The sequence below is a fragment of the Capsicum annuum genome, chromosome 3, assembly GCF_002878395.1.
Source record: "Capsicum annuum cultivar UCD-10X-F1 chromosome 3, UCD10Xv1.1, whole genome shotgun sequence".
NCBI classification, from domain to species: Eukaryota; Viridiplantae; Streptophyta; class Magnoliopsida; order Solanales; family Solanaceae; genus Capsicum; species Capsicum annuum.
This window is the reverse complement of record NC_061113.1, coordinates 249516787-249538574: the sequence shown is the minus strand read 5'-3', so window position 1 is coordinate 249538574 and position 21788 is coordinate 249516787. Positions and strand designations below refer to the sequence as shown.

The 21788-nt window shown below is 32.1% G+C and overlaps 1 protein-coding gene across 4 annotated transcripts; it reads right to left on the bottom strand.

The window, feature by feature from the left end:
- Nucleotides 1-4342: 4342 nt before the first annotated feature.
- LOC107862494 lies at nucleotides 4343-15546 on the bottom strand. Of its 4 annotated transcripts, none has more exons than XM_016708094.2 (5): nucleotides 15011-15542; nucleotides 14745-14878; nucleotides 9052-9199; nucleotides 8854-8960; nucleotides 4343-4782 (listed from the first exon to the last, which is right to left on the bottom strand). In XM_016708094.2, exons 1-5 carry the CDS (start codon nucleotides 15321-15323, stop codon nucleotides 4639-4641), a joined length of 846 nt encoding a protein of 281 aa, XP_016563580.1. In that variant the 5' UTR covers nucleotides 15324-15542; the 3' UTR covers nucleotides 4343-4638. The 4 variants fall into 4 exon arrangements, with proteins under 4 accessions (XP_016563580.1, XP_047265722.1, XP_047265723.1 ...); XM_047409766.1 differs by lacking the exon at nucleotides 4343-4782 and adding an exon at nucleotides 4895-4933; XM_047409767.1 differs by lacking the exon at nucleotides 4343-4782 and adding an exon at nucleotides 4986-5021.
- Between the last annotated feature and the right edge of the window lie 6242 nt (nucleotides 15547-21788).

Sequence of the window (21788 nt, the reverse complement as noted above, 5' to 3'; positions counted from 1 at the left end):
AAATTTTCAAGTTATAACAACTTTCATCTTAAAAAAATATATAAAATATGTTTTTCTTTTTGTTGAAAATACAAAAAAATAATTAATGAAAAAGGAAAAGTAAGATTTAATACAATTAATATACAAATTACCTTCCTTAAAAATAGTTAAACCTTAATTACTGATATTTATCCACTCCAAATCCCTCTAACCATTTATTTTTGTTCCTATTTTAATGCTTGCATTAAGATTCCCATTTTATACACTACCTTCCTCTGTTACACAATTTCTCTCTACCAGTATACAAAAAATGCTTGCTAACTAAGCATTGTTGAATATAGTTAGAAAAAAAAGCAAAAAGAAGTATTTCTTTAGATAATAGATATGAATTCTGTTAATTTGCATTCAATCATGATACGTCATGGAGGGAGATGAGATTCGTCAGGTTTGTTAATTTATTTTTACGCTTTCTAAACGAATTTAAATATATATTTTTTGTGTGTTTCTTCAATTATCTATTGTTACAATGTTGAATTTTGGACGTTTATCAATTTCACTAAAATTATTGTATAAACAGGAATACCGAAGGACTTCAAAATTGATGGGATAATGTATGATGCAACGACCAAGTACAAAGGATTAGTAGAAACAATCGCAACACAACTGATGATAGACACATCTATAAATAATCTTGAAATCCGATACATAATAAGTGATAGATGCCCAACTATGGTCATACACAATGATACAAGTGTGCAGGTGTATTTGGAAAAGAAGAAAACGGTTGTTGATTTCTTCTTAAAATATCCATTGTACGTTACAACTTTGGATAAATCGGATGATGCAATTCACCAAACTGAAGGAGCAATTGTTTGTGTTGGGCAACAGTGTTCTAACGAAAAGAATGAACAAAAGAGAAAGCTATTTTCAAAAGATTGTGTTCGTTTGATCGGGATAAGTCCAGATTTTGAAGAATTTGAAGAAGAACATGTGGATATAATTTGTGATGTAACGAATATCAACGTAGCTGTAAAACAGACTTACAAGGATAAACAAACACTGGTTAATGTTATGGAGTTGCACGCATTTATGAAACAGTTCTCTTATCGAACTGAAAGATCAAGTGGAACCAGGTAAAAACGTTTGTGTTTTTTTTGTGTATTAAGTTGGATATGATAGTTGTATGTTAATTTGATATCTATATTTTTTTTTGTAATAATAATTTTTTAATTTACCAGCTACTATTTGGTTTGTGTGGTGGAGGACTACACTTGGTTTTTTCGTTCTTCCAGAATTAACAAATCAAAGTTTTTTAAGATAAGAAAATATTGTGACATTCATACATGCTCAATAAAGGATCACGTTTATGCAAGGCGTCAAGGAATGACAACAGTGGTAGCCGGATTGATCTTAGGTAATTATGTGGATACCAAAAGAATATACACTCTCAATAAAAAAAATTAAAATTAATTCAATATCAATTTAACCAATTTAATACATATTTGAAAAAAAATCAGATTACACTAACCTTGCACACATTTCTTGATTTCTTTTTGTCAGACTTATTATCATCCACCTTGCCAATACCCACACGAACCTTAAACCTTGTAACTCTAGCATTTTCACGAGATTCTTTTTTTGATTTTTTCATTTAGGCACGAAAATTTCATCTTTAAAATCTGAATCTGAATCTGAATCATGTTGACCAACATTTTTTTTCCTCTTGTCAACCTTCTCAAAATCTGAAACAATAACCTTTTTTGATACTCTATTATTTTGCATGTTGAGTTGTTATTGCTTCAAGGATGGTGAAATCTTTGAACAATCTGATTTCTCCGGCAAAATTTTAATTTTATTGTGAGGAATAGAATCAACTTTAACTAATTTTTTCTTGCTCTTTGATTTTGGACATGGGGTAACGCATCCCAAATCAAACGATGGTCTTGAAAAATTAATAGGACTATGTTTTGTATAATTCTAGGGCTTTTCCAACTAGGGGTAGAATCAAATTTGATTTTTTCGGACATTGTCTCAAGAAAAACAATAAATCTCAAGAAAACAATAAAAAACTTAAGATATTAATCCAAGATCAATGGTTAATGGACATTGAGAAACCAAAAAGCATACTAAAAAGAAAAGAAAATAAGTTGAAAAGACTACTCAATGAATATGCCGTATAAGAAGGAAAAAGTTTTATTGATAATCAGTAAAAGTTAAAAGTTAAATTGAGTATGAATATAAGTTGAGTATGAATATAAGTTAAAAAAGGTAAAGAAATAGACTTCTATTGGTAATTAAATGCTGTAATTAATTAGGAGTGATAAATATTAAATGCTAAATATAAGAAAATAATACAAATAATAAATATTAAAAAATTAATTTTCCAAAATTTAATTAAAAAATAAATCTCAAGAAAACAATAAAAAGCTTAAGATATTAATCCAAGATCAATGGTTAATGGACATTGGGAAACCAAAAAGCGTACTCAAAAGGAAAGAAAATAAGTTGAAAAGACTACTCAGTCGAATATGCCGTAAAAGAAGGAAAAAGTTTTATTGATAATCAGTAAAAGTTAAAAGTTAAATTGAGTATGAACATAAGTTAAAAAAGGTAAAGAAATAGACTTCTATTGGTAATTAAATACTGTAATTAATTAGAAGTGATAAATATTAAATGCTAAATATAAAGAAATAATACAAATAATAAATATTAAAAAATCAATTTTCAGAAATTTAATTAAAATATTTTTTTTCAAAAGCTGCTATGACCTGTAATTATTTCTTTAAATCTAGTAATTAATGAAAAGTTATGCTAAAACTTGTAATTAACAATCTAAAAATTATATTCGGGATAATTTTCACATTAATTATCTGAACAGTCTTTTTTCTTTTCAAAAGTAAATCTTTTTCGAAAACTTTTTTCAAAATAAATTAGCCGAAAGTACTCTTATTAATATCCACAAATGTCTTTCTTACTTTCTATTTTGCACCAAAGAACATAAGAAAGAAATTATAAAGTTGCTGATTCCAAAGGCAACGCGTGTAAGAACAAGGCACCAACGTCTTTTTTTGCCATCAACAAGTGTCATTAAGATACAACAAAATTCTCCACCTTTAATTAAATACTTTCAATAAATTTCAAAAATAAAAATAACCTTTGATAAGTAATCTTTTTTTTCTTTAATAGATCTTATATCACGTAAATCTGAATTAGTCAGCTACTTGACACGAGATAGCCACACTATACTTTTTTTTTTTTAAAAAAAAAGAGGTCGTTGTCAAGATGATCGTAATTAAAACCGTGCTTAGCACTAAACCACTACATCAATCAACTATCATGACAACCCCATCAGGCAAAGAAACTCCAATATACACTAATATGGTCCCACTCTAATTTGTATTTATGCCTTTTATGTGGCAATTGGCACTAATCTAAAAGATTATGCTTATACTTGTACGGTCTAAAAGTCCACTGGCCCTACACACGAAAATTTCTTCTATTTGTTTTTTTGATGATGAAATCCAATTTTCAAAAATAAAATAAAATAAATTAATGTGAACATTTTAAGTTTTATATAGAATTTCCAAACTTCCCATTATTAAGCTCCCACATATAGAAACTAGAATTGCTTTGAATGTTAATGTTTATTGGCTTTTCAAACATAAATTTATAAGTCATGAATTAATTCATATATTACTTTTATGTATGATCTAAGATAAAAAAAAATTAATAGATAATAACTAAGTTTAAAATATATACATATTTTGTATAGTTCTAGCCTAAAACCAAACGATCTCTTACCTAATCAAAAATCATAGTAAAAAGAAATAAGTACCTACTATCGAAATAAAAAAGCAAACCACTATTTAGCCCTTATAGCTTTTGAGCTTAAGTTCATGCATAAAGACGCAAAGTTCTCAACTTAAATTAATAATCTTGATTTGAGTTCTCTTTGTCATAGTACTATATTATAAAACTTTCAATTTTATTATTTATATTAATTTAAGTAATGGCTCTTGCTTCACGTGCATTCAACACACTCGTCTATAAAAGCAAAAAAGCAACACCAAATCTTTCACTTTTAATTTTTCTTTTGCTGCAACCCCATTTTCCACTTGGCTGCTCCTGGCCAAGATTTGGGGGGGCGGGGGTGGGGGGCATTACTTGGGAGTAAGGGATTTTCACCTGAATTTCGTTTGACGGAAAATTCATATTGTGCATGTAAAATTAAAATTATTTGTGTTTAAAGGAAAAATAAAACATCTTTTGAGTATTATATTCGGTATCAATCATTGGTTCAAAAGTTATACTCTCTTTAGACAAAGAGAACAACGTGCATTATGGAGTAATTTATCATGGATAAGTTTGTAACCCATGTTGTAACTTTCTTTCAACATCACTATATATATTCCATCAGGTTCACAATAAGAGATTTAGAGTATGCTTGAACAAGGAGATTATATTGTACAACAACAACAGTCCCAGTGTATTCCCACAAAGTGAGGTTTGGGGAGGGTAAAATGTACGCAGTCCATACCTCCTCCCTGATGCAGCTGGCCGCCTTGTCCCACATAACATCCATGTCCCCCCTACACTCCCACACCCCATTCCCGCTACCTTCTCCCCTATCTCCAGCGCACTAACTAGCGTCAGGCCACCTCACTTAATTCTGGGTCGACCCTCTCCGGCCCTACTCTTGTTGCTCTTCTTGATAAACAAGTCCATAATCAGAAGCCTATGCTGAGTCGAAAGATGCTCACTCGGAATGACTTTACAATCCTTACAAAGCACCCTATCCCCCTTCTGAAGCAACAGAAAGTCAAAGGAGATTATATTGTAAATAACTCAAAAAAGTTAAGTAAGCTAAGAAAGATATTTTTAAGGATCAACAAGGGTTGTGGTTGAGTGGTAAGTATCACTTCGTCCTTATTCAGAGACCTTGAATTTGAATCCCCTGAAATATGAAGTTGTCTTTGTTAGAAGACACCTATCCCTCTAATGTGAAACTTTCCAGCGCGAAAATGGATTTAGTTGGGCTCAAGCTGGTACAGGGTGGGAAACAAAAAAAAAAAAAAAAAAGACACCTTTAAGTGATGAAATTGATTTACAAATAAGTAATTATGTGTTTAAATAAAGGTATTGAAACTGCTAATAATAATTAGTTGATGTATTTGGCAAAAAATTTACTGATAAACCGCTATAAATTTTGTCTTAGTTGATCTATTTGGCAAAAAAGTTTCTTTTAAACTGCTATAAATTATGTCACATCCGTCTTAAAAAAGCGAGCCACCGATTTAGATACAAGATACTACTATTATTGTCCCGACAACAACACATAATCGCAACAACCAATTGGTCATGTATTAACACATGATATATATTGAGACTGCAATGTATTTCCACTAGAAATAAAGACATTGATACTGAACTTGTAAATCAATTCAGAACCTTTTGGGCACAACCAATCTCCATTCAAATAACTTTTACTTGTGGAATTACATTTCAGATTTGTCAATTATGTTATGGTCTGAGTCTTACTCTACTAATCCAGATTGGAACAGGTGGCACAAAGATTTTCAGTCATCAACCAATCCCAATTCAGACTGAAACAATATTAGTAATTTGTGATCATAGTAATATATAGCTTATGATCACAATTCAGTAATATTTTCTAATAACTTTTTAATATATAGTAAAAGAAGCAGAGCTCCATAACAACAATTTCCAGAATGATATACATGTTATTCACAAATACAATTTCTGGGTTGAATGAAAATCATATCTTATTCACAAATATAAATGGAAATTTTGCGCTCGACGTTTCACATATATTCACTTATGGTCGAACCCGTGACTGCTTTCTTGCAAATTGGTGAATTCCCTCTTCAATTTTAACCATGAAAAAGAATTTTAATACAGCTACATCTCATATCATTTTACATCAGAATTTGACATTCTCTTTTAGGTAGCACACAATCTCTTGCTGCAATGATTTGGAAAGTAACAGAATTAATAAACAATTGGATTCAAGAAACAAAAAGTGTATTGTACTCACTACACTAGATATTACTGGTTTTACCCAACTGCATCTTGAGACACTAGCTAGCTAAATGGTGAAGAAGCTATAGAATACCTGATGATAAACATGTCATTTTGACAAATAACAGCAACTACATATCCAGTTTAGTCTCACAAATTGAGATCTAGAAACGGATGAGTGTATGCAGACCTTACCACTATCTCATAGGTAGAGAGGCCGTTTCCAACAAACATGTCATTTGAATTTGTTTTAAATTATTATTGAACGTGCTTTAAAAGATTAGAATAGCCTTTTTAGATGGACGTATACATCAAATTTGATACTTTTGTTTTTTTACTAAATTAAAAAAAATAAAAAATAGACATTCAACCTAGTGCAACAGAAAAATTAGCTTAGAAGTAAGGATTGATCAAAATTATACTATTAATTAAGGAGACAACAATTCATTCTTTGAATCAATATGAGTCATGCACTTAACGATCGACCCTAGGCATGGAGAAAACTCTGTTGGGAGCGCTACACCCGAATGGGGCCCTACTCGATGCGAATCCGAATTAATTGGGCTCCAATGCGGGTACTGGAGACCGGATGGGAAACAAAAAAAAAAAGTCATGCACTTAACACGCACTGCACATCGAATATTAAACCTCGAGTGCACGTGAACACTAATAGCATAAAGGCATAATATTTAGAGCCGTCAACATGGCCAGGCCTAGGGGTGTTCATGGTTTGGTTAAAAATCAAATTGGACCGCGAATCAAATCAAACTGATTAAAAAAATCGACATTTGGTTAGGTTTGGTTTTAAATTTTTAAAACCGATACTTATGTGGTTTGGTTTTGATTTTATTCTAAAATAACCGACAAAATAACTAAATCGAACTGATAAAAATTATATATATATATATATATACACACACATATATACATGTATATATGTATACACACACATACATATATAAATTATTTATATATTATTTATAAATAAAATATAAATATTTTTTATATTTTAAATTTTAATCATGAACAACAGCATACAAAGATATCAGTTATACTCGATAACAACAACGCTGTAACAACACCATACCAACGCAACAAACAGCGAACCAGCTCCAACGTTACAAACCCCACACCAATGGCGTTATCAACAACGACAATAAACAACCAATATCGGCTAAATCCTAGCCGTTTTTTCCGGTCAATTACTCTTTTACCCTCGTGTTCAACCTTTTTCGGCTACAAATTCGTCCACCTTTCCTTCTTTCAGAAGATGTTCATCCATTTTCGGGGAAGGATTTAATACCCAACATCTCCTTCTGATTTAATTAAATTCAAGTTTTGTCTCACTATGAACTTCAAAAATTTCCTCAAAAAAATCAACTCAAATTCAGATTTCAAGTCTGAAAACCCTAATTCTTTTCCCTATAAATAGAGGTTGAAGGATAGAGGTTAAGGAGGATCGTGCTTCTAATTCTATCTTGAGCCGGGGGTCTATCGGAAACAGCCTCTCTACCTCTTTAAAGGTAGTGGTATGAACTGCATACACTCTATCCTCCCCAGACCCCACGATGTGAAAATTTACTGGGTTTGTTGTTGTTGTTGTTGTAAATTTTAATCATGAATTTAACTTTAGTCATAGCACTTTTAGTCATATGTCTCCATCTAGTTGATGGTATGTTATGATATTCTATATGATTTTCGCACATTGAATGACAAATGATACTAATTGTAAAATTATCTTGTCGTCTATTGGATTTTATAGGTGAGTTTTATTAGATTATAGATAATCACTAGTTGTAAACTTTCTTTTTGGTCCCTATTAAGCAAAAAAATTATGTGTTTACCTTTTGGGGGTTTATCATATCATTCTCTTATTTGTAGTTTCTAAATACTTTTGTAGAAGCGTTCATATGGAGTTGTTTATGGCTTTGTCTAAGTATAACACTAAATTGACATCTTAGGTTCAAGGTTGAGGAACAACACTCGGTTGACATCTTATATGTTGGATTGAATTTTTTTAAGAAAAATTTCAACTTTTATTATTAACTAAAGTTATCAACCGAAAAAACTGAACCAAACCGAACTAAACCGACAAGAACCAAATAACTGATCCAAACCGATCTGTGAACACCCCTAGCCAGGCCCGTTGGGCCGGCTCAATCTAGCCAGTAATTTGATGGAATTGGGCTTCAACTTTTGCAGCCCATTTAAGAACAAGGTTTTTTAGCCTGACCCGTATACGCCCGTGGCTCGTGGAGCTGGAGTAATGTGGATTGGGTTAGCCTGTGGGCTGGACCGTAAGTCAAATACATGCAACTATTAGATTGCTTCTTAGTATTTTTATTTGGTTCGAATGATATCATGTCAAAAGTTAGTATTTAATTTTGCTATTAAGAGTATTTTTTGGGTGTTGGAGATTTGATTAATAAGTATTAACACTATGTAATATTGTCTGGTAATATTTATGTTTTTTAATATTTTAAAATTAAATTATAAAATATCATTTTTTAAAAAGTGGGCTGGTTCATGAGGCCCGCAGCCTACAGAGTAATGGTGTGGGCTTGGTGTTTTTTGAGCCCATTAAACTCAAAGCCTGTGTGGGTTAGTCCGGATGGGTTGGGTCGACCCGTATTGACAACTCTAATAATATTGGGTAAACCAAGAGTATGAATGACTCCAGTTTAAGGAAAGTGAACCTTTGAGTCTAAAGTCAAATTAAAAGTTAGTTCATGAGGTGAAAATTATCGAAAACAAATACTACTTATCATGCTTTTACTTATGTAAGAAATTTCAGATGAGGAGCTAAAAATGGTCGAGAGAGGAAGCAGAACTTACTATTAAACAGAGAAGAATGCATCCAGCAGCTCCAGGGAAGAGAGCATACCAATAGTTGAGGTGATGCAACTTAACTCCATCAATGAATAGTAACGGCAAACTTGCAGCTATCACACATTTACACAAATTTAGCACGTCAACTTTGATTACATTATCTCGAGCGAGAGAGAAAAAAAGATAACTCGTCAACAAATTTACCAGGTGGATGAACAGAACGAGTGTAAATCATGAAAGCCATGGCAGCAGAAAGAGCTGCGCTTCGAGCTAACCAACCAGGACCCAATATTGTGAATGCCAAAACACCAATCGCTGCACAACCGATTTGTGCCATGAACATATTGTACTTCTGCTCAACTCACAGCATACACAAACAATATTTCATGGTGAGTTTTATTAATAGAACCTGAATTGTTGATTATTTTGCTGCTACAAGCAGTAGGTTCAAATACAGCACTGCAGTGATTACAGCTTATTGAAAAAATTTCTGTTTGAATTGGCGGGTAAATTCACATTGACTTTCACTAACTTGGAGAATATGCCCTCCCTAGCTCTTTATTATTTCTAAAAGTATAGGTATTATAGTATTATGTTATACTTTTTGTATATTACTAATCATTTTAATGTGTAAATGTTCCTTTCTACTAATGCACTCATTCTCCCAACACTAATACTGTCAGAGGTGGAGTCAGAATTTTCACGAAGGAGATTCAAAATTTGAAGAGAAACTTATTGAAGGGGGTTCGACATCTATTATATATACATAAAATATACTACTTTTAGTGATGTATAAATAGTATGTTTTTCTCTAAAGGGGGTTCGATGAACACCCGTTACAAAGGCTGGCTCCGCCTCTGAATACTGATAAAGATTCCTCTTTTTTTATTGATCCGGTGGTTGAGACACGCCAAGGGATCCTTTGGTTAGAGACATGTTATGCAGATTAATGATGTAGAAACAAATAATGCAGAAATTCTAATCCAAGAATTGTAACCGTCCTTATTATTCAGGTACCATTTATTGTGCGGTCTATATTTACAATGTGTGTTCTTTTCTCAGAAAAGGATGTTAAAATGTTCTTTTCTTAGAAAAGGATGTTAAAACATTAGGGTCATTTAGTCATTTTAAATGCTCTAATCCATGTAATACTAATCTCTATATTCTTATTTTACACTAGTAAACTTATCCGCGCTTCACGCAATCAATAATAAAGTTATCGTACTCCTATGTTATCGTATTTGAATTTTCTTATACCGTTTTATTAAAATTTTGATAAAGTATAGTTATTTCTAAAAATATAAAATATAAATAGTAATCTTTGTTTCTTTATAAATATATTCAGTAGATTGTATATTAAAAATTTATTTTTGAAATGATCAAATATAATGTCTTCAGAATCATCAATATAATACACTGATAAGTAACATGCACTTACATCAACACGTTATTTCAAGTTAACAAAAAATAACCTTTATAAGATTCTTTGCAACAACTTACTTTATTATACAGTAGTAACCTCGAGCGATTTGAAAATTAGAAACAAAACAACACATAATGATAAGGTTTAGGGGATGTCAAAAAGAAAAAAAAAAACGATGAAAAGGTACATATATAGCAATAGTATTAATGATGAAGAAATAAATACGCCACCTTTCAAATTATTTTAAATGCAAAAAAATAAGAACTTACAAATTCGAGGAACAAATAAAGTGCACATTTAATCACAAAAAAATAAGAACTTACAAATTTGAGGAACAAATAAAGTGCAAATTTAATCACCGACCTTCACTTTTCACCTTCTTATCTTCTTCATGTTTTTATATGTGCTAAAATAAAATCATTCTAACATAATATGGTAGCCTGCTAGGATACTGAAATTCATTAAATTGATCGACTTATATGACAAAATAAAATTGATCAGTATAGAATCGATAAAACAATTATATCTGAATTTACTTCAAAATTTATAGAAGATGGGAGTATCTTACACACTCAATCTTCCCTTATTTTTTTTCAATTTGTCAAATTCAGATAAAAATTTGCCATGGATATTGTTATTATTTCATTTGTTTGAAGAAAGGAAAGGGAATTAAAAGATAAAAGTATATTCAAAGAGTGAAGCTGCTCAATCCGTTCTTTAATTCCTTTCCGAACTCCATTCACAGATTTTCAAACAAAAGGAATTTTCAAACCTCACAATTAAAACTTGAGAGAAGAATGGGCACATATAAGCAACAATTTAGAAATGGAAAAAACAAAACATTCTTGTCAATATTGCCAATCCCTAATTTCACATAACAGAGTGTTTTGAGAACTAAAAGTAACAAAAAAAAAAATTTACCACCTCAAAAATTTATAGTAGCTTCTAATTAACTTCTGGCAGAGGGTAGTGTGATATTTCTTCTTTCAATAATTGACGATGAACCATGAAATGTGAAGCTGATTTGGGAGGAAAAGGCTAGCTTTAGCTAGGTTTTATTGCAAATAGAATTTAATGTGTCAATAATTTTCCCATTATTATTTCAATGTGGGCTGGATAAAACAGTTACCTAAGTGGGTTTTATTACAAAGTTGTACGTGGGTGTCTTGAATAAAAGGATTCCTATTTAATTCATATCATTTTTTGTTAATTCGATTATTATGTTGAGAAATGAAGAAAAATGCTCAAAAAACATAACAGCATGGTCTTGATTCTCCTTTTTATATATATATATATATATATATATATATATATATATATATATATATATTGATTTTATACCAACAAACATAACAAAAGAATAACACGTACAAGTAACGTTGATGCTAGTGTAAGAATCTAAACAAAGATTCTATTGCTCATGCTGAGCTTTTTGCAGGTATTATCACTTCTTGTACTTGAAAGCAAATCAGCACTAAAGGATCTTTTGGTTCCAAATACAAATTTCATAAGGATTAGTTACGTAAGTATTGTATAATCAGAGACTAGCTAGTAATGTTGGGATTGTAGTTCATGAAGCAGTAATGCACAAATTAATAAAATAAAATTGCAATGCAGAGATTATTTATTGTGGGATATTTGATTTGTTGTATTATACAATGACTAGTTCTTTCTATAGGCCAGCCAAACAGGCCCCTAAGTAACCATGCCAATTATCTACTAATTTTGTTCGGGATAATGATATGAAATTGAGTCATGATAAGCACAATCAAGACTTTTAATTGACATTTAATTGATACTAAAGACAAGTGGTTATACTCCTGACCAATGATACAATTCCAACATGTTCACTTGTGGACAAATTTTGGAAGGCAGTTATCTTTTCTTTGTTCTTTTTGTCATATCAACCAACCAAACAGAGTTGAGCAATGTGGATCATATCTAGTAGGTACAATTTATATAACAGAAAATGCACAAGCCACGAGAAAGGCACTGAAGGATCCTAGACAGACTGAGCCAAAGCTTTTAAAAAGGATAACCCAATCAACACTTGCAAGACAAAAAATTAAAAAATTCAAAAGGTAGTTATATATGTACTAGTATTTGATTAGTTGATACTACTGGTACATAAGGACATATTACTGTTTTGCTATCTTTAAACACTTTCCTTTTTTGGGAAGATGAGAAACAACCCAACTAGCTAGTGGATGTTTTCACTTTTTGTTGCTCAATGATTCAAAGATTGTTCATGTTCTAGTGGTTGTTTCCCAAAGAGTTCTCATTTGTTTATTCAAATCTGATTTGATCCTGTTCCCTCATAGGCAAATGTGGATGAAGATACAATCATACAAATTACTCCTTTTATTTGACATAATTTCTTTCAATACAAAGTTTAAGAAGGAAAGAACTTAAAAATGCATAGTCTTTGGGAGACCTATACTCTGACCACTCGATGCTCAAGCACGTTTTTCATTTTATTCAAACACTATATATGATACATTTGCACTAGAAACTTGTAAATAATATACAAGGATTTTGATTGAGCATCCAATGTGAGAAGGTAACAATTCTGAACTAAAAGCTTTGAGCATTCCTGATTTGAAAATTTTGGGTCTTGTCATTTGCTTGTGATTTTAAATATGTCATTATAGCTATAAGACTTTTGAAGGGTGTGATTTTAATTATAGTATAACATTTGTGTGGCCATTGAATATTTAAATAAGAAAATTATAGAAATGCATTATTATTTTTAAAAGAATTAATTAAAAAAAAAGTGGGAGGGAGAGTGTAGTTACAGAAGGAGACAGGGCCAAGTCACTACCTTAGATAGTACTCCAATGGGAGAGAGTACTTAAGTAAGGCTACTCAAATGACAACATAATATAGAGTCCAATCCCACAGGTGAAGTTTGAAGAAAGTAAAATGTGCATGTACTTTATTCCTAACTTTGAGGATAGAGAGACTATTTTTGATAGATTCTCAGCTAAAAAGACTGCTCAAATAAACTTTATCAAAAAGAGGGAAGTACGTTTTACCCCTAAAAAAAAAAAACTAAGTACTTTAGCAACGCTACTCAAGTCTTTATCAACAGTATTAAAAGAAGAAACTTTTGAAAATATTAGTATTTTTTGTTGAACAACATTTAAAAAAAAATACTGGAAACAGCCTCTAACAGAAATGCAAGGTAAGGCTACGATACACCCTTGTGGTGGGGCCCTTCCCTGAACACCGCGCATAACTGTAGCTTTAGTGCACCGGACGACCCTTTTTTCTTTTTTTTTTGTCGAACAACATTTACAAATTTGTTAATCGTACGTATCAATTAGGTCATACAATTGAGTTAATCCTCATATCTTAAAATGAACTAGCTTCGAAACTCATCAGTTCAATTATTACTCCTTTCATTTCAAAATTGATATTGACTTGATTGAAAACTGAAATTGTTTAGTGTTAATTATGAGTACAAATTACAAAGGCTTATAATATTGCCTTTGGGTGTTGACTTTATTATAATATTAGAAAATACAAGTGATTACAATTGATTATTTGCAACTAACAGTTTGATGCACTTGATACGATGGAAGTGATTATTTTCAGATGTTTAGTTACCAAAAATAATTTTCAAGGAAACGACAGTGCCATCAAAAGAGAAAAATTTGACTTCCATCGTTTATTAGAGGAAGTGACCTTACAATTATTTTAGTAATTTTTTAAGATGATCTTGTCGAGGTCAATTTGACATTTGATAGTTAATGCCTTACACCAAAAATATTATAGGGTAATTTATCCTCCATGACAAATAACCTATAATATTTTTTTTTGTCTCTGTTAGGATTTGACTTTCGAAAAGTTCATGATTTTCCTTTCTTTTCATTTACCATTTGAATATTTGATCACAATTCTTGAATATTATAATTATGTAGCTTCCTTTTATGGTCAAATTTTTTGCTCCAATTAAACTTAAATATTAATGTCAATCTTTCAAATTAAAGCAAAATCATCAAAAACACTATTAAATCCCCCCAAAAATTGGAAATTATTTTTGGAGGGATTGTTGCGTTTCATAATAAATAAACCCACCTCGGTTCAATTCTCTAGCATAAAAATTGTAGCTTGCAAGTGGATACCATAAACTAATATATGATCATATTTATCCCATGTATATGAGCCAGATAAAATAAGATTATGGGGCTATTTTATCCTTCCCCATTCACCCACTCCCATCCCACCAAAAAATAAAACAATAGCACTCCACAAGATATGCTCTTCCAGCAAAAGAATATACTCCCTATAATTATACATGTCATAGTCTTTGATTGTATTAAAATATTTCTTTTATCATATGATGTGTTTCGTTTAGTTTATGATTTAACTCAATTTAGCTTTGAGGATTAATCTATTTAAAATTAAAAGAAAATCACATGAATTGACACATAAGATCGTAAATATGAAAGATAGAAATTAGAGAGAGTACCCTAGCACCAGGAGTAGAAGGGGTGGCAAAGAGGACAGCACAAACAGCTCCTAGTGGAGCTATAGTCATTGATATTCCTTTGGGTGCCAATATTTGGTCTATCTTCCCTAGCATTGCCATTGCCGCAAATGCCCCTATACAAAAAAATGCATTCACATTGTTAGAATTGATGCTCCTCCCATGACCATAATGGAAACAACTAGTATTATTACTCCTATTATTTTAACCACATGTTAAAAGCTTACTGTAGAATTACTGAACCCAACCTGCAGAAGGCCAAAAAATGTCACTTAATGGAGGAGCTTTCGATGTCTTATCGGGCAACCAACCATCCCATACTGCACCTCCTGCTGATGCTCTTATGGCCAGAGGAACTGTCTTTCTTTTGATAATCGCTGTCCTCCTTCGGTTTTCTAATATTCTTTCATTCAAACCCAAGAAAGATCTCCCCAGGCCTAAGACGACTCTGTTTTCTCTTGAAGAATTCAATACACAAAATGTGTGCTGCAAGGATGTCGATGGCAACAAAATGCATTGATTAGGGACATGACCAGCACGGAGATGGACCTGCGCACTCATTCTTTTCTCTTCAAAGATTTGCTTTTTCGGGTTCTATAGAAGTGACAACATATGAAAAAAGGCAAAATGAACAATTTTGGAGGAGGATTCAACTGACAACAAAGATACCCCTCTGGTTGGAAGTTGAAATTGGGACGAGTGCCAAGGACGAGACTCTTCAATATATTGAAAGGGCACATAAAGAATAGGGACCCCCAATTAGTAGTAGTGGGGTTTCCAGCTCCGCCTATTTTGTCCAATTCTCTTGTTTTTTTATTCGACTGTCCAATAGTGTGGTTTTAAGGGTCAATTGAACTCGTAACATATACTCTTCCCTCCGTTCTCTTTTACATCTTACTAATTTCTTAATTAAATTTTTAATTTTATTTATCATTTTTATATATTAACAGAAGACAATTTTTTTTCTTATTTTATCCTTAATATTAATTATTTTTGTAATAAATTTATGAATTTAAAATGTGACAAGTAAAATCGAACAGAGGGAGTATATGATTTTCACCACATCTTAGCTTTACTAAACTAAATCCACAATAACAACCTAATCGATATAATTTTACAAAATCGAATCTTGCAAATACATTTTCTAAAGAAAATTTTAACTAAAAGATTTTTTATTAAATTAATCTTATTATTAATGTTCTAAAACTCTAAATTAAATGTAAAGCCTCGAATCTGGTACCCGGAATGCTACATGGAGCTCACGACCTCGAAGGACCACAAGCTAATCCATGACTGATATTTGTACCTGTATACTGCATAATATGCTGAATAATGCAGAAACATGAACTGAAAGGCCATAAGTTTCACATAATTGAAGTAAAACATAACATCTAAACGGAGTATGAAATACCCAAAATAACTGAAATAACTGTCTAACCATAATAGTCTGGAAAGCCTCTAACTGACTAAACTGTTTGAGTAAAGAGTTGATGGGACATGTCCCCAACTAACTCCAACTAATAAACTAATTAATGAGATAATAGGGGCAATAATCATGTCCTCGAAGGATGAGGACTTACTACTAACTCTGACTGCTGATATCTGGAATCTACTGATGCTCTGGAGCTCGTCTCTCTGAACCTATGGTATAAGACACCATAGCGCAAATGCGTCAGTACTTTGAATGTACTGGTATGCATATGAGGTAGGCTGAATGCATGGGGTTTATATGCATGAACAATACTGGCTAATTGACTAATATGTGTTGACACCTAATTTTTGCCCTCTACGACTAAATTTAATCCTGAGTTTCTTCAGTTTTTAATAAACCAAAATAATTATTTCATCTAAATAAAAAAAAAAACTTAAAATATTTTTCGTAAGTGATTTTGTCATTTTAAGTAGCGATTATATACTATCGTGTTCAGTTATATGAGATTATATAATTTGTTACTTAAATATTTATTTTAAAACATATCGAATTTAATTAAGGCTTATCTTGAAAATTAATTCAAATGATTAAAATCTTAATTTAAATATAATTTATTCTCAAAAATAATTTATTTGGATAAATATGCATTCATTTTATTAAATCAAGAAGCTCGGAATTAAAAAAAAAAGGTATTAATTCTTATCGAATTTTAATTTAATTTAGCCAATCTATTAGATTTGACCATAATTGAAAATTGATCATAATTGCAATGCAATTCGTCAATTAATTTTTAATTTGGTCAAAATAAATAAATATGGCTAAATTTTAAATTCCAATTGGAGTTATATTTTAAATAACCCCAAAATTCTCAAGAACTCTTATAGCTTTTACGCAATTTCCACCAAAAAATAAATTCAAATTGTACTATTCCCCCTAACTTTGTCCTTTTCTAATTTTGAAATTCAAAGATTGTACTACATTGTACTATTTACCCCACATTATCTTCCACCTCACCTTATCTTTAATTTTTACATTCCAAAAACCCCCCTAAATATTTTTTCTCCCACATTGGTAGATGACAAAAAATAAATCTCCATCCTTTCCTATAAATACTTTTCTCCCACATTGGTGGAAAAGGGAAAAAAATACCTCATTCTCTCCTATAAATACTACCACTACTTTGGTAAAGAGGAGGAGAAAAGGAAGAAAAAATAAAAGAGGCTAGAAAGGTGAAAAAAATCCTTTTGAGCAAAATAGTTATTTTTATTTAGTAAAAATTTTTGTTTCATAGAGTTGGTCGGCTACTTAAATTTTTTGAGTTACCGACGACGTTTTTCGGTGGTAGTTGATTCCGATGAAACTCGTAGTCTCGTTTTGCTGCCCCCAAAAAGGTAAACACACCTTTTTTTTATTTTAGTTTTTATTATTGTTTTCTTCTTCATCTTTTTTCTTCTTCATAGTTTGTAGATATAATTTTGTTTGTTGGGATTGTATGCTGTAGATGGCCTTGAAGGCCCTAGGACGACGTGATATCGATATTCTAATTATTTTCATGTTCATGATATAAAAATAAGCTAGCAATAGTTGTATGTGCCTTTTTTTACTTTATTCTTTGACAAAGTTATTTCCTTTATGTTGAAAAGAATAGATAATATTGATTGTTTCTCTTTTTTTACTTTATTCTTTGATTATTTTGGATAAAGTTTAGAACTTTACTTGAAAAAAACAATACCCATGTCTTGTTTAAATTTATTGTTGGCCGATATATTTATTTTAGCATGTAATTTTTTTTTTTTATGTTGAAAAAATAGTTACTATTGTTTGTTTCGCCTTAATAAAAAGAGTAATTGATTAAATCAAGAATTTGTCATTTGCTTGTTAATTATTTTAAGGGATCTCCAAAATCTTCGTATAAGAGATGAAGTGATAGCTTTATTTTTCATCCACGATGTTTATTTTTTTTCTTTTTTTCCTCATGTTTTTAAATTTGTCAAAATGATGAGAAAGTTTGGATTTTTGTGGCTAAATAGAATTATTTAGATATTTCTGAGTCATGCATAGTATGATTGTTAAACGATATTTCACTTTTAAAAATGCTAAACTTTTATTCTTATTTTCTTACTCCGGATTGTTATATGTGCTCTTTGTGTGTGTAAAGACTTGATTCATGTATCTCTTTTATTCATAATGTCAAAAGAGAATCAACGATGTCTTAGCAATATAAACCATAGGTCGTTATGCGTTTTTTTCATAAAATGTTGATTGTGATTTAGATGTATGAATTTTCGTTAATGTCGCCTTAATTGAGATTTAGCATTCTCTTGCTTGAAAAGTTAGGCTTTATTTTCTTTTGTTATATAGATTAGTATCTATGTTTGTTCAATTTTAGAAGTCATGAGTTTTTCCTTGTTGCCTCATCCCTTTACTTTCGCAAGCTTACGTTGTTTGTTTCCTGTATTAATTCATTGAATATGACCTTCTTCCTTTTACCTTTATTCATTCTTGTATGAAAATAAATCATGAGGAATGTAAGTGGGTGTCTTTGCTTTGCATTTTATTTGTTGACTCTCATTCTTATGCAAGTGTGCTTATCATTATCCTTCAAAAATTGATTCTTGATATTTTCTTTTGCTTTGAAATATGTCACTTTATGCCTTGAACGTTTATTAATTTCTTTATCTTTTCTTTGCATGCAAAAAATGTCTCGAGTCCAAATGGACTTCTCTCATCTTGCATTTAATTATGGGTAAATGAGGCTCACCCCTTCGAGTCAAGTTCGAATTTTAAACCCAAGGTCCATTACATGGCGTACGGGTGATAGAAGATAGACGAAGAAGGAAAATGGGTCAAAACCCATTGATGAGATCACTAAGAGACTTGAAAAGTTTCAATTTTCATTATTGTCTTCTTTTTATTTATTCATTTAGTCATTTATTTATTCATTCATTTCGGCCTCGAAGCGAAAGTTGTATTTAATATAGGTGGAGCAAGACTCGAGCCAAAGGCTCGAAAAATAGTTTAGGACAGGTTAAATGGGTCGGAAGCCCAACTAGGCTAGGACAGGTCTCGTTGATTCGGACCCAATGGCCTAAATCCTTTACTTTCTCCTCCCTTCCCCTTTTATGTGTTTATTTGTTTATTAGTTTTGTTTAGACTTAGTTAAAATCCCTACTAAGTCGCCTAAATCTATTTTACACAAGTCTTTTTTTTTTGAAAAAAAATCAAATCACTATTTCAACAAATTAATCTTTTCGAAGTTAATCAAAAGACGATTTTCAAACAGTCCAGATAACCGCAAGTTAGCGGACGTTTTAGGTGCCTAACACCTTCCTAAAACGTTAATAGGAACCGCTTATCTAGAATCTCTAACTTAAACTGATTTTCTTATTTTGAATCGTTTGAAGTAACTTTTATAAAAGTTTCTTAATTCCTTTTCAAAAATTAAGTGACGACTCTATTTCAAAAGTCAAAACTTCCGTAAAACAGAAATGGCGACTCTGCTGGGGAATTAACTAGGTTCTAACCAAATGTTTTATTTCGTCTTTGATTAACTGTTTATGTGTTTATGTGTTTTGATTATGTAAAGTTTAATTATCACATCTCATGGCATTTCCTGCATCTTATAAACTGTTTCGGAGTTTCGTGGATGTCCCGGCCCTTGTTGTTCAATTCCAAAATGTGTTGGAAATACGAACAGCTTATCAGCACGCGAGTCGTCTGAAGTTGCTCATATTTTCAAACTCAAGTTGTCCGCTTGAGAATCAGTGTCCAAGCCCACTCTAGACACCGAGGATAGAACGAAACCAAAACCCTATTTTAGGCATGTGCCTAGGACGACCGAATATCCGAGCGGGGTATTGGGCCCATTAGAATACCTGCCTTACGTTTATTGACCTCGAGTTAATTATAGACGATCCATATTTATGTGTCGAAGAAAATGTATGCCTATCTAATCCAATCCATTATCCTTTGTGGGTCGGGAAAAAACTTGATTTGTTTACTTTTGTAAGAAGAATTGAAGCAAGTTAAGCAAGAAATTGATCGATTTGGGAGGTTGCATCTAAGGCACAATTTGAGCGCCGGCGGATGTCACCAATATGAGAAGTGGACAAAGCTAAGAAGGCAAAGGCATACGAAAGAGCCTCCAGTAGTTAGTTTTTCTATTCTACTCTGCGCGGGAACTTATCCTTTTTCATGTTATTTACCTTTTCCCCCAAAGATTGTATCCCTCTTTTGTTATCGTTTGTACACATTTATGCCCGTTTCGTATCTATATAAGTTGGGGTATAATGGATTGACTTTAGGGAAGCATATACTTTCTTCAAAAATCGTTAGGCCTGAACCCTTGGCTCAAAAAGGGTCACCTTAGTTAGGATACGCATTATTATAATGTTTTGTGTGCTTGTGGTGTTTGTTTAGATCAAAGACAAGTTTATCCGCTATGATCCTATGGATGAATTTGTCTAGGACTCAAACAATTCAATATGGTTATTTCCTGTCAAATATTTTGCATTACTTATCACATACGGAAACTAACACATCTGCCTTTGAGTTGTTTTACTTTACAGATAATAGAAATTACTCCATGTTGATATAACCTGAAAAAACATCCCTTCTTCACCCGATCGAAAGCACAGAAAATTCCATCCTCGGACCATCATTCAAAAATGACAGGAAATGATGAAGAAAACGCACTAGCTATCCGGGATAATATGATAGTGAAACAGAATGAGATGATTGCGGAACTTGCAAGAAAATTAGAATTGCTTCAGGAGGAAATAAATCGCACTCGAGAATTGGCTAACTTGGCCATCACCATCAATGCCCCTACTCCGGGGGGACACATGACTCCACTCCAAATCCCTCCCCTCAGTACCCCTATTCTCGGGGACCAACCAACTAGCTTATCATCCGGCTTCGCTCCTCCATTTGTCCAAAACACTCATCGTGAAAATAATCCAGACGCTTACCATCCACAAAATCCATCCGCAACCCCACAGAACCCGTATTCGAATCCATTCCCAAATCCTCAAAACACATTCTCAAATCAACAAAACCCATTCCCAAATCCGCAAGATTTACTCCCAAATCCATAAAATATGGCAAACCTACCTTCGAATCCACCAAATTCATTTCTAAATCCGCAAAATCCATCTCATATTCCGCCAAACTACTTACAAAGCCCACATAACCTTCCCAATTTCCAATACGTTCTCCCCACTTACTAACCAAATTCCCTCCATCTACAAAATCAAGCCTTCCTTCCAAATCCCTCTCAAGCCATCATATCTCCTGATATTTATGAACCCCTTCCTAACCCCGAGATGGACCATTACGAGGAGAAAAAGAAGGAATGGAGGTACCAGCATAAAAGGAATTTACTAGCCATACAAGAAGAGATCATGAGGATTAAAGAGTCTCACGGGGCCAAGGACCACAACGATTTGGGGTATGACGATTTGTGTGTTCACATAGGAGTAGACCTATAAGAAGGATACAAGGTCCCTAAGTTTGAGATGTTTGACGACACCGAAAATCCAATGGCCCATCTAAGAAGGTACTGCGATCAACTAGTAGGGATAGGAAAAAATGAG

Excerpts from the sequence above, each read along its gene's own strand:
- LOC107862494 (XM_016708094.2), bottom strand. The coding sequence starts at position 15,323 with ATGAGTGCGCAGGTCCATCTCCGTGCTGGTCATGTCCCTAATCAATGC. Across the intron at positions 14,879-15,010 it reads CATTTTTTGGCCTTCTGCAG|GGGCATTTGCGGCAATGGCA; the intron begins GTTGGGTTCAGT and ends TTTTTTGTATAG. Across the intron at positions 9,200-14,744 it reads CTTCTACTCCTGGTGCTAGG|AAGTACAATATGTTCATGGC; the intron begins GTACTCTCTCTA and ends TGAGTTGAGCAG.